Below are 13,925 nucleotides of genomic sequence, written 5' to 3' on the forward strand. Positions count from 1 at the left end.
AGTGCAGCTGTAGTTTTCTGTAAAGCTTATGACAGTTTGTGTTTCATCTAAATGTAGAGAAATTTTAAATGTTAGAGGAAAATGGCAACTGAAGCCCATTGGGATCCAGTACTTTTATATGGATATAAGTAGTCATCAAAATAAACAACTAGTGGTGCAAACTGTGCAGTGCATCAAAATCTGCAAATCATTAAAAAAAATTACCTTAAAAATTGACTTTATATTATTTGACAACAGTTCTCATTCCTGCAGCCAATTATTTAGCAAGTTTTAAAACTTTTTTGCAATAGAGTCACTTTTGTCTTCAATTTTCTGATTTTCCAAGACAGGAAAGCTGTGAGTAAGGCCTGCAGTAAATGGCCTCGGGGTGGATTTGAACCTTATGGCTTATGTGTCACCTGCTGTACCCGGTGAGCAAAACAGTCATCTCCGTTTCATTTTTATAGGTCACCCTCTGCACCATTTTTTGGACAATCGGCTCTACATTTGTGACCTGCTTCAGCTTCACGGAGGCTCAGCTGCCTTTTGTCAGAACACAATATTTCCTTTATGGGGTCACACATCACACGGTAACCCATTTCAAAGAGCAAGCCTGTCTGAGCTGTAAGAGAAGCTTTTAATGTCCTCTGTCTGCTCAAACAAAAATGGATTAAAGAGGTGAAGCTCTATTTAACAGTCAGGTCAGAGACTAAACATCCTCTCCTTCTGGACTAAACAAAGCTTTTTTAAAAATATCATAGCAGACTTAATGAATAATTTGAATCACTGATCTCCGTTGTTAAAATCCCCGCAACTTCATTGACCATCCGTACTGGAGCAGATTAACAGGACCGCGCTGTCGAAGCTTGCTCAACGTCCAGGAGGTCAAAAAGGTTATGTTCACAGGCTTGTCAAACTACGCTTTACTTTTGACTGGCAGTGATAATGAATGTTCATTTCTACAGTTATCCAGGGACACAGATGAGAGGTTTTAGCTGCTTGTGCCAACCTCAGGATTTTCACCGTGTCCATCTGTCCAGCCATCAGGGAGGAGCTCGGTGGAAACACGAACGAGGTCATATGACTCAACCACCCAGGAGTGAGATGCCAGACGTGGCATAGCAGCTTTCCTAATTACTACAATATGTAAAACCTTCTAAGCTGTCCTCACGGCTGCAAGTTTTCCAGAGAAACCTGACCTACATTTCTCCTGCATGCTCTGAATTCAGAAAAAAAAAGTTCTTTAAGCCTCTGTGAAGGGAGAACCGAAATAGCAACTGCTTCTCACGCCGGGTGCTGCAGGAGCCACGCTCACAATACAGCCTGCAGGGTCCTCCTGCAAAACCGCAAGAATGAAAGGGCGCGCTCATGAGAGACCGCACAAAAATGCAGGGAAGGAAGGCACGAGGCAGATATGACATTAATGATCAACAAGCAACGTTAGATTTACCTGCTGCCAAAAGGAAACGCGACACAAACACTGCTGCTAAGGAAATCAGTGATTAATGTGTTACGAGGATTTCCCTGGAAGCCACTGTTTGGACACACAAATCAAAAAACACACAGCTACACTGGAAATAAGGTCGCAGTGAGAAACAATAAGTCCATTCAGCACAGAAATTCACTTTTCTGCAGGCTAAAAAAAAACCCAAACAAAAAACACTCGCATGAAAAAGAAGGAACAAATCAAGACGCCGAAGTAAATCAAAGCGAGGCGCTCGATGAATACTAATGCCGCAAAAAAGCCAAAGTGTAAATATAAAACTTCTTCAGACAGCCAGTTGAGGTTACATCACTAGCGAAGCAGAAAATTTACTTTAAGCCTGAGACATCAATTCTTGTTGTTAATTTTCTGTACATTTTTGTGACAGTAATGATTAAATCTGCATTTCTGTTGTCTCATTAACCAAACTTTATCACCCTCATTAGAGGAAATAGACTAATCAATATTTTTCCTCTGGGCTACAAAGACATCTTGATTCAGAGCATGACGAGCTCAAATCTCATCTACATCTAGCACAAAGTTTTGACACGTCTCTCTCTATTTTCAGCCTGTTAACCTCTTTTTTTATTCCTGCATTACACATAAAAAAAATAATACTGGAACATGGGATAAAGTAAACAGGCCCCAGGATGGCCTGTGTAATCACGGAGCTATTTCAATAATTTGAGCCACATTTGGAAATAAGGTCACCTCCAGCAATCACAGAAAATCCAGTTTTACACAGTGATGTTCTTTAGAAATGGAACTCCTCTATTAGCAGAATTGAGATTTAAATGCGATTTGTGGATTTGGGCGCAGAAACGAAGCGGGCATTATTTTAACAGAATGGAGCATTATCACAGTTACATAACAGGGTGTGAAAGTAATGAGCGCTGCGTAACAATGTTACCTTTTTAACAGAATTAATCAACTCAAGGCCCGCGAACAAGCGTCTTATAGTCTTAAAAACTGAGCAAAGCCTAATGAAGACAAGGAGAAACTCTGCAAAAGCACATCAAGCTACAGGAAACTGTTAGTTTAACCAAAGTACAAGAGCTTTAGTATTGTGAGCCACCCCAATTCTATACATATTGCTGGGAAAATGGGAAATGGGTGCAGGAACAGTTCTTCAGGCTTCCCGGGGCTCTTCTTTGGAAGTTCGCTGTCTTTTGTTCTGTTCTCTGTCAAGACGATCCCACACTGACTCAACAATGTTGAGGTTCGGACTCTATCACTCTTGTGATAATTATCAAGCTGAAAAATGAAGCTGTTGCCAATCAGACACTTCTCAATAATAATAATAGTGGATTGCATTTATATAGCGCTTTTCGGGACCCTCAAAGCGCTTTACAATTCCACTATTCATTCACTCTCAAATTACCACTTCTCAGATGGTATTGCACAGTGGATCAAAATCTAATGGTATCTTTCCGCATTTATAATTTCAGGAATTTTGACACAACTGGCAGAAATGTAGCCCGAAACTATGAGACAGCATCCACTGTATTTTGCAGATTACTGATGTTGAGTCCAGTTCTTGCGTAATTTGGCATACTTCAGCCTTTCTCCCCGTTTCCCTTCAGAAACTGCTCATATGTTGTAAACAACTTTTTTTTAGGCCTGTCACTTCTTCTTTTGTTCTCCACTGGTCCAGTTTCCTCAAATTTTTGAAGGACAAACAATGAAGAAAGATTTCAAGTTTTCCTCTATTAACTCTTTGAGAATCTTTTTTTTTGTGCAAAAATACTTTCTGCGATATGTTTCATAGATTCAGCTAAAGAAATGAGTAGAAATTATGTGTTTTGTTTTGACACGCTGCTAGTAACAAAGCGCCAGAAGATATATTTAAAACTGCTAACTTTGTCTCTTCTGTATAAAAACAACACTGGTTCATCTGTTGAGTCAGATGCATTTTTTAAGCTTGACTCATAGGTCAGTGTTAAGTGGTCCAACAGCAAACAAAAACATTCCTCTGAAAATGGTCAGGTACAAGGATCGGACTGAAAATAGGTGAAAAAGCAGACAGACTATGAAAGACCTTCAGAAAGCCTGCAGAACTATTACTCAAGACCACCTAAAAAATGACAAGAAATCTGGCTCCTTGCAAGAAAATATAAAGTACTGTAAAAGTTCAAGTTTAAAAAATGTATTTACGCCTTCAAGAAATATGAAAAAGTCATTTATGGCTGTTCTCAATATAAAACCGACAAAGTCCACACTTACAGGAGAAAAGCCTCGTGTTACTAAAGATCAAGCACACACAACTTCAACCACAAGACACTAGTTCCCAAAGGGGATATTGAACACACAGTCCACTACTTTAACAAACACTACTTCTAATCGCTTCTCACTTCCTTTCACAACATTACCCACATGTTGCAGGGCAATATTTTCCCACCAGCAACAAGCTCCTCCTCCATCCTTTCTAGGTTATCACTGCGGTGGGTGTTGCTGACACCATCATAGGATTTCAGAAATGAATGATGAGGGCGCTCACCTCACCGTCACCTACTCTGAAAAGAAAACTTTTGCTACTTTTAGTTTTTAGTTGATCTGTAGTTAAATATAACCTTTAAACACCCAAATGACCATTCTGTTATTAATACAGTGTTTCACCATTTTCGTACTTTCTTTTGGTCCCTTTTTATCTCGTTACGCAAAAGTCAGATACGTTCATTGTTAATACCAGCTATTGCTTAATTATTACCTATTACTATTGCCCCATTTTAACATATAATAATCAAACTAATGTCAAGTGATGCCAGAAACATTTAGAGGAAACACAAAACTTCCAAGAGAATTTTATATATAGCAGGACGTGCTGTCCGATAAGCAAAACATCAGTCTTTCAAATGATAAAAATGCCACGTTCAGATACATTTATCAGTCTGTGTGGATATCAGTAGTAGACGTAACATTTCCTGAGCCAGTTTTGCTGATATTATCTTATTAAGACATTTTTATTATGTGTTGGGTTCAGCTGGACACCGTTTAGTCTTTAGACATCTTATTTAGACTAAAAGACCTGCTAAAGACAACGCTGTGTCCCTGGACTGAACATTTCAAGAACATAGATGGCGGCGATGGTTGGTTTACATTTGTTTCATTGGGGCTTGCATTTTCTTGCAAGAAGAGCCCAAGAATTGTAGAAGAAATGTAATTTTCCATATCTCAGGGGGCACATGTTCTGTTTCTCAGATAGCATGAAATTCATTTGTGGTGCATATGTTAATGCAACATCAGTGCTGCGGGTGCATGCAGCATATTATAACAGTTTTTTTCTCCTGAGCTGTCTTTCATTTTTGAGCTACCCTACGAACCTGGGTTACATTGGGCCATTTACAGTAATTTGATGTTTATGTCTGCACTTTATCATCTTTCTTCTGCAGGCCTTGACATTTAACTTAAGTCTGCCACAGGCTTGTTCTTCCACCATCTAGATTCAATGTAAACAATCCCATATTGTGCAAACAGAACCTATACAGGCTGCCATGCAGCATCTTTTTCATGCTCGTAATCTCATTCTGCAGGAAAGCAAAACAGATATTATCAACGCAGGTTCATAGAAATCTAATATTGTCTGGGGAAATAAAAGAGGAGCACAAAAAGCAGGCAGTCAAGCATGGAGCTGGGCGCTGAGGCATGAGTGAAGTCAGCTGTAGGCAAAATTGATCGGCCTGCAGAGTCACAAAGCATCTCAAATGTGTGTTTGGAGGGTGTGTGTGTGTTGCAGTGAGGAGACAACTGCCCTTTCCTGTCCTGCCCTGTCTGTCCTACAGGATGCTCTGCATCAGCAAGATTCAGGGGGGATCTCTTACATAAGACCTTCTAAGTTAACATTCAAAGAGCATGGTAGGAGAATGACTCTGCAAATGTGTCTGTTTAAAGTGTGGAAATCATCAGAGCATTTGGGGCTCTGTGTATGGCAGTGTCAGTCCACTGGTGCTCCACATCTTTGCTTTTAAGATCCTTTAGCGGTAGAATCTGCTGCACATCAGTATCGCTGCACTTCTGTCTTCTTTGTTCCCTCAGGGCAGCTTCTCAGGTCTCAAACACAGCTCCTCTCTTTAGGCCAGCCAGTCAGCTACCAGCACAAGCTTTCCCAAACCTGCTCCCCAGCTTCCCATAACACTGCAATAAATACAGTTTCTAATTCCTGCCTCCTTTTCTGTGCCTGTGCGCCTGGCATAAACATAATCAACCAACTGCCAAGAAATTTAGTTCATGGTTTGCACAGGCCTGCCTGGCACCCATCCGCAGCTACAGGAAGATTGTGTATTCCCCAAACAGTTTGGCAAATGTCTGCAGGAGGCTGCCTGCTGATGTTAGGTGAAACTAGTTGTAAAGAGGTATGCGATGCTGCGCTGAGCAGCACCTGGTGATCGCTTTCGTCACTAATAGACATTTTAAAAGTTGTAAGGTTTAAAATGTTGATTTCTACAGTGAGGTACAGTAAGACTTTTTTTTAAGGTGAACTTATGGCAAGTGTGTCAATTGTGTTGTTTAACTGCCGTTCTGTGGTTCAGTTAGCAAATATTTGCAAGCAAGTTGACATCTCCTGTGCAAATTATGGGTGACAGCAGTAATCTGCAAGCGACCAACGCAACCCAGAGATGACTCGTAGTGTAAAACCCTTTATGTAACTAATTTGTATCCAGTGACATCCAGTGATCTCCATACTTTTCCCTAGCAACGAGTCTCTGGGGCTGCGTGACTGAGACCTAATCTACAACCACCACTAGGGTGACATTTTGTTATTTTATTTTTTTAATGAAATGTCTCAATGACTGTTCACACTTTTCCCATGAAATTGGTTCATTTATGGTTCCAAGAGGATATATGAATGTATATAAATTTTCTGAACATCTGGCTTTTTATATATCGCCACAAGAAACTTAAACCCTCTGACTTAACCAATAAAAAATGGCAACATTTGCAGGAAAGAAGGAACAAATGCGCTCCCGGATGATGAAACCTACTTTTTGTTGAAATGTTTTGAAGTTGTCATAATAAAAAAAAAAAAATTCCAGTTGTTACCATCAGAATAAAAACCATTTGCTAACCTCTGCTATTGATTTTATCACTCTTGCATGCAAAGCTAGGATGGTAAACACTATACTTGCTGGAGATCCGCATGCAAGCATTGTTATTCTAGGCACGTTATCATTTAGCTCAAAAAACGTCCTAAGCACAGCTTCACAGGGCTTCTGGCATAGTTGTAGCCTCTTAGCCTTGTTAAAACTCACAAACATTGGTACAGAACAGGCACCGAGTGCAGGACAACAAGAACAACAAAGGGAACATAAAACAATGAGAGGCTTTAACTGCCCCTCATTCATCCTACTCTAAATTCCCGCAGTGTGACCATCCCAGGCAGCCAGGGGACAAAAGAGCAAGTGTCTCGCTGCTGCTCAAAGCGACATCTCAGCAGTCTCGCCTCCAACAGGCCCAAATATGACTGCCTACTGGCTCCAGCTGCCATTCGAGGGCCCGTTCAATCCCTGCTCTGTGTCTGAGATTGGCCCCGTCTCTTGTAGCACTTAGCCACACGCCTGTGGGCTGATGTGCAGAAATACAGCTGATGCCCACTTCAAAAATACCAAAATGAAACACAGCTCCTTGCCCTTGGCTCTTAAGAGCAGAGGTAGCATCAGCAGCTGATTGATTTTACATGCATGATAGGGGCCTTAAGAGGCTCTTGGAAGACACAAACATCTTTAGGAACAAGTGTGCAATTATAGCAAAGTGTTCAGATGCCCTGAGCGATGAAACAGCGCATTTGGTGCTCATTCAAATGCCTCTCACGATGAGGTGACAGGACTTACCACCACATTTAACATTCAGAGTTGGGATCACTTTAGGAGGATGCTGAGAATATAAGAGGAGCCTTCATTGTACCCATCATGTTCTTTGTTTCCTTTCTTAGCATTATTAGTAAGCACGGATCAGAGCCTCATAAACACTTAGTGCTACCTTATAAAAACTGCAGCCACTTTTAGATCTCACATCTGGATTTTCACAACCCACCAACCTCTACTTTATGTGTTTAAGGCCCCCTCCCTCTCCTGAGGTAGGTGATTATGAAGTATCTCAGCGTGGAGAGGCACGTGTCCTGAAGTGACTCTAGGAAACGTGAGATCAGTGCCGAGGCAGCACTTCTATAAGCCTCCCAGGCTAATAGCCTTTGGGCTTCAGAGACCTCCGAGCCACTGCGAGCAGTATTTGTGGAAGGATGAGGAAGGTACAGGATAAAATGATAAAAATCAGAAGAAGAGCACATATGCTAGTTCAAATTAAAAATGCTGCTTGGTCCCATGTTACAAACAGTAGCTTGGCTGATTTTTAGAAATGTAATGAACCCATGTGAGGTAAAGGGATGCCAGGATCTGATTAGCACTGTATACAAGTTTACTAATTTAAAGCCTCATTGTGGCAACAGAACAGTATAATGAGTACAGCTCCATGGAACCGTGTTACTGACTCTCTTCACACCAAACCTGATTTCCCCATAAAAAATTAAACTCTGGCTCCTGAGGACTAAAAAGGAGATGTGTTTAAAATCCTGAAAAAAAATCCCTTTTCATGCTAAGTACTCTTCCCTTCATACTAACTCTGTCTCACATAGAGAATCCACTAACTTGTCATGGTCGCTGCTGACAAGAACTGCACTGTTTTTCTTATTACAATGCATAAGCTGAAGGCTTGCTTGTAAAACTGCAAAAATTAGGATGACAGATGGCAGTTGATAAAACATGCATTCAGTTTTTACTGAGAGCTCACATTTTTGAGAAGGGAAGCAAATATGATAACAATTACATTTCAGTCGTTTACCATAGACTGTATGTAAAAGATGTACACAGCTACCATCATCCACTAGTTTGCAGACTTCAGTTTTGGAGCCTTGCTCTTAGCATTTTAGCTATCAACAAAAATATATCTCAATTTTTGTCACGAACTGGCAGATACTAAGGTAACGACCCTACAGCATTAGAGAAAAAAACCCCTCTAAATTTGATGATTCTCTAATAAGAACTCTTTGAGAAGGTGGGAAGGAAAAACTCCCTTCTAAACAGGAATAGACCTCTGGGAGGGCTCAAGGAGGGGCAGCCACCTGGTTGGGAGTGGAAAATAGAAGATACAATTTACTATAGCTGCAGCATTCTGGATCAACTAAAAGCTTGTAAGGGAATTTTTAGAACAACTTGATAATAATGAATTAAATAGCCATACTAGAAGCAATTAATACATTAGCTAGAATAAAAAAAAAGCAAGCAATCTTAAATTGTTGTTTAATGTGCATGGTGAAGGATATATCCTGATTAGAAATGACTGAAAGTTTCCTCACAGTGCTGCTGGAAGCTAAGGCCTATCTACAGTAAGTATCTGGTTAGACATAATGTTGCAAAGATTTTTAGTTGTGTCTATAGTAGGAAATTGGCAGTCATCAGAGGCTTTATAGCTTTAACTGAACTAATTTATTTTTGTCTTTCAACTTCATAGATAAATATAATTGGGTATCATCTGCATAGCAGTGAATGATTAATTCTAGACCCTACTGATTTGTCAAACATAAGGTGTCCACACCCTAAAACATACAATTTACAAAATGAACACAATTCATGATCTGAAGCTACCGCTGAAGATGATTACATTTAATGTGAATGTATTTACTGGCCTTTTCTCAATCAGACTTCTTTTTGTAAGCGAAAAACAATTACCTCCTGCTGACCATTAGGGGAAAGAAATGCAGGTTTAAAGTTCTGCATTTCCAGATCTTTTACATACAGTCTGTGTTGGAATAATAGAAATAACCAAATTCATTTTCACACTATTTATCCAAAGTTAAATTTTTAATTATTAAGTACGCTCCATGAATTATACTACATGAAAAGACTCACAGCGAGCTTTATAGTAATCTGTTAATGTTTAAAAAAAACTGAAAGAAGAGCCTCTCAATTGTTTCAGGAAAAAAACAACTAAATACTAAAAGAAGTAGATAGAAGTGCAGGCAGTGAGGCGTTCAGTTTATTTAGTTCCCGTGTGAGACTGATAGAGGAAGACAGTTGATTTGACACCCGGTTAACAAGCTGAGTTCCTCCTGTCTAAACTCTGACAGACAGCAGTCAATAGAGAGCTACAGCCTTTAAAGGTCTTGAATTCACTTCACACTAGCAGGCGAGTTGCTGCAGTGTCTGAGCCCACGAACACATTAAGCGAAGTAAATCCACGCTGTAAAGCAGCTTCATACGACAGCCCACGCTGCTCTTGTTGCTGACAGACGTGCAGGGTCAGTGCAGATTGAACCCGGGACTTTTTAGTTACAGGAACCTTTTTATCCACTTGTCCACTCAGCTGAATAACATCTCGACTACGCTATTCCTGGAAATGAATTAGTTTTATTTCAGCTAAAAGCCATGCAATGTAATGCCCACTGAAGGTATTAACTTAAGAGGATAGATTGAGGCTGAAGAGAGAGAGTTTAAAAAAAAGTAAATAAACACACAAATATACTCCTCCATATTCCATATCAGTTGCAGCATTTTCCCTCTTCTCTGCAGGCTGACAGATGCTGGCCAAAGTCTGACAGCAGGATTTTGTCTGTGTTGCATCCAAGCGCTGAATAGTTACCGTATTTCAATCTGATACGCGACCATTAAAAAAAAAGATTTATTTTCTGACCTCCTCTAATGAGGTTTTGGCTTTGATTTTATGGGGGAAAAATGCAACTTTATTTGCCTGTAAGCATAGATTTATTTACAGTTATACTCGTACTGAAATGCCTCATATCTGTTTTTAATTCAAAAACGCATCTAACCACATTACATGCTTGTGCTGATAGTTACAATATTAAATATCGGAAGAGATCAGGTTTAAAGGATAGTTTGTAGAACTGCTGACCAAGGTTTTCTACCAAGGCTGTGGCTTAATTCAATGCCACTTTATGATCAGACCGACTATTTTGTGCAATAACCCAGTGTTTGAGCTCAAAGTCTGACACTCAGAATTATTATTCTCAAACTGAATATTTGCATTAGGCTTTCAAACATAGAGTTATAGCAAAAAGAAAGTAAACCCTCTTTCAATTATAAGGTTTTATGCATAACGCCACAATGAACAATCAACTGCTCCTTAGCAGGTCTTAAAATTAGATAAATACAAGCTGAGATGAATGACAACACATGACATATTACACTGTGTCTATAGAAACAGCATCTGAAAAACTAACAAAACTAAGTACACCCCATGATTCAGTAGCTTGTTGACTCACTTTTAGCAGCAGCAACTTCAAGTAATCAGTTTCCTGGCTGACTTTATCAATCTCTCTAATCATTGTGGGGGATTTTTGCCCACTCTTTTTATGTCATTTCAGTTCATTGAGGTTTGTGGGCATTTGTTTATGAACAGCTTTTGTAACGGCCCATCAAAGCAATTCAGTCATTGTGTTGCAGATTTGCTGCTGTGCTTGGGATCGTTGTCCTGTTACATGAAGTTTTGCCCAAGCTTTAGCTGTTGGACACATGGACTCACATTTGACTCCAGTATACTTTAATATACATCTGAGTTCATGGTTGATTCAATGACTGTAAGGTCCCAAGGTCCTCTGGGAGCAAAACAAGCCCAAATCATCAACCCTCCACCGCCGTGCTTGGTGTGATGTGCTTCTGCTGATGTTTCCCTTCTCTTTTCACTATAACCAGTCATAACTACTTTGGCCTAATGTGTCTTTTGGACGCTGCTGCCAAAGTCTTGTAGTTTTTTCTTTTTAGAAATGCTTTCTCCTGGAAATTTGTACCGTTAATAACTTTAACATTTAACATAGTAACTAAGGCGTCTTTTTTGTCGGGGTGAATTTGCTGGGATGCCCGTCCAAACGTCTTGTTTTCCACTTGTGAATAATCTTTCTCATTGTAGAATGATGGACTTCAAATCGTTTGGAAATGACCTTTTAAACATTACCCAGATTGATGGACAGGAAGGATTGGTTCAATGGTGATGTAATTCCTCCTTCAAACCACACCTGAATGCTCCAGACCACCAAAACTTCAGCTTTTATAAAGGAGCTCACATTTACTGATGATCAGTTACTCAAGTGCATGAGTCAAGCTGATAAATAAAAGCGTGATAGGTCATGCGTTTTTGTTCACCTGATGTTTTATTTACCAAATATTAAGACCTGCTAAGGGCCAGAATATTTTTGTTATGTCCTGATATGTTAGACATTAAAACTGTACTTTCTTTTTACCATGACTATATATGGAAAAGCCTAACAGACAAATATATTCAGAGGAGGAGGAAATCTCATATATTCCTGTATTTACTATAGCCTTAATTATATACCCATGTTCATTTGAGTAATGAATGAACTGTTTACGCTACTGTAATTAACTCCAGCATCAGAAAAGTGAAAATTTGCTGGTTTTTTCCTCCCTTTTAAATCACCGTATAATTAAATATTGTTGGGTTTTAGGAGCGCAGTCCAGTGAAACCACAGTGACACTCCAGCTGAGAACAACTACACAAACACTGCTCTGTTCTGTTTGCAACCTGAGGGCAAGGTATAAGTTTGAAGGAACCAAACACACCTACACAGAGCTTTTTTTGTTTTGAGTATTGAAAAACAAATAGCACGACAAAGGAAATTTGCAGCTGCACGCACAAATTTAAAGAGAAATTAAAGAAATGACATTTTGAAGTTTCTTGGTTGGGTTTTTGTTTTGTTTTGTTTTTACAGTATATTTACATAGTGGGAGATATGAGGCAGGAAACTAAAAACAATGCCAAAGCCTCCACAGATTTTGAGATATTATTGTCTGTGAAGGTATTAAACTATATTTTCTGGCAGAAGACAATCGATAGTGAAAATTGTTGTGAGCTGCTCTCCTATCATGGGTGAAATGTTACCAGTGCTGAGATGAGGAACACTAGAAATCATAGAAATGCACCCAAATCGGGGCAACCTTGGAATGCACACTGCATTTAAGTCTCCTCGAGGGTGGAGGATGGGGGGGGGGGGGGGGCCCTCACAAGAACCCAATGAACCCACTGGGTCTCCATGATGCATGAAGTGGGGCACAGTGATCTGGCACGGGGCTGGTTACCTTTCATTCTTCTGCAGATCACACACCTTCACGGTGGGATGTAACCCTGCACTGAACGTGTTTGTTTTTGTAGCCTACCAACAAGGCACAGTTTACCCTCCCTTTGCAATATTTACATTCAAACAGTGCTGCAGATGGATGGAGGATCCCGGTGCAGGGCCTGCCTGCATGGGCATCCACTTGGCATGATGATACAGCTAGCTGGTGCAAGCGTAACGTTAGCCAACTGACAACTGACAGCTTGCGCGTCTGGCACGGTGCAAGCGTCGCATTTAAAGTTTAAAAGGACACCGAGATACGGCGCCAGCCGCGTTTTACCTCGGGATGCAGTTCGGGGACGATCCGTCTATCTCCCACGTTGCAAACAGGTTCATGGGGACCGGTCTGTTGAGAGCCCCGCTCCCGGGGAAACTCAGCCTGCCGCTTCTTTCCGCCATGGTCCGAGCTGCCGGTGGGACTATCCGACACCAAGCTGGGGGGGTTGGAAACAGCAGACCGGTGCGGGTCCTCTGTATACGTGTGTGTTTCCGTGAAAAAGAGCCGTTACGCACTCACGTTAATGCAGTGCAGACGGCGGAGGACGAGCTCATTTCTCCGGTGTGGTCCTCAGTGCCAGGGAGGGACTGCAGCGGAGCCACCGCTGAGCTTGTTGTGCCTACCACGCTGCTCTGGGGGTATGGAGGGCGATTCGTGCCGCCCTGTTGCGGGAGGGAGGGGAACATTTTACCCACTCACACACTTATTCACACCATTCATTGCATTGTGTTTTTGTTTTTGCACCAGATAATAAAATGTGTCTTGTAAAGGAAAAGCATGTATGATATGACACATATGATGCCAGCTATATGATAAAACCGTGGTAAGAGAGCATACACCTGTATAACTTCATATTAATGTAAATATTTAATCAACCAATCAGATGGCAGTAACTCAGTGCTTTTACCAGGGGGCCCTAGTTGCTGAGGTGGGGTGGAGTGAGTGGGAGAGACTACCTTAGGACAGACAGTGGGAGGAGTCCTCCAAAGCCTGTTTTTGTTTGCAGTTTTGCATTTCCATATTTAGAGATACAGATTTGAAATCCACCAGCCTGCTGGGCCTTTTCTCTGTGGAGTTGTATGTTAGGTTAACTAGATAAGTGGAAAAGGATGGATGGAAACACGTGGTAAAATGGTTTAGTCCACCACACAGTTGGACTCATCTTGCAGTACAGTAAATTTATTTTATCAAGCTGAGTCCTGCAAATATGCACCACGAGTTGTGTCTTTCTCCAAAAAAGCAAAATCAGTGTATCCATAAACAAAAGGAAATTAAATCTATCAGCACTGTTAAACCCAGTACACCAACTTCAGATAGAACACTATAAC

At 40.7% G+C, this 13,925-nt stretch overlaps 1 protein-coding gene across 3 annotated transcripts in view; it reads right to left on the reverse strand.

Annotated features, from left to right (window-relative positions):
- The window catches only part of pacs2 (phosphofurin acidic cluster sorting protein 2), a 67,024-nt gene extending 53,813 nt beyond the window's left edge, over positions 1–13,211 (reverse strand). For all 3 annotated transcript variants that reach the window (XM_063499286.1, XM_063499287.1, XM_063499285.1), the window contains exon 1: positions 12,880–13,211. In XM_063499286.1, coding sequence (XP_063355356.1) covers positions 12,880–12,998 — 119 coding nt within the window. In that variant the 5' untranslated portion in view covers positions 12,999–13,211. The remainder of the gene's footprint in view (positions 1–12,879) is intronic.
- Between the last annotated feature and the right edge of the window lie 714 nt (positions 13,212–13,925).

Source organism: Pelmatolapia mariae, linkage group LG16_19 (genome assembly GCF_036321145.2).
Source record: "Pelmatolapia mariae isolate MD_Pm_ZW linkage group LG16_19, Pm_UMD_F_2, whole genome shotgun sequence".
NCBI lineage: Eukaryota > Metazoa > Chordata > Actinopteri > Cichliformes > Cichlidae > Pelmatolapia > Pelmatolapia mariae.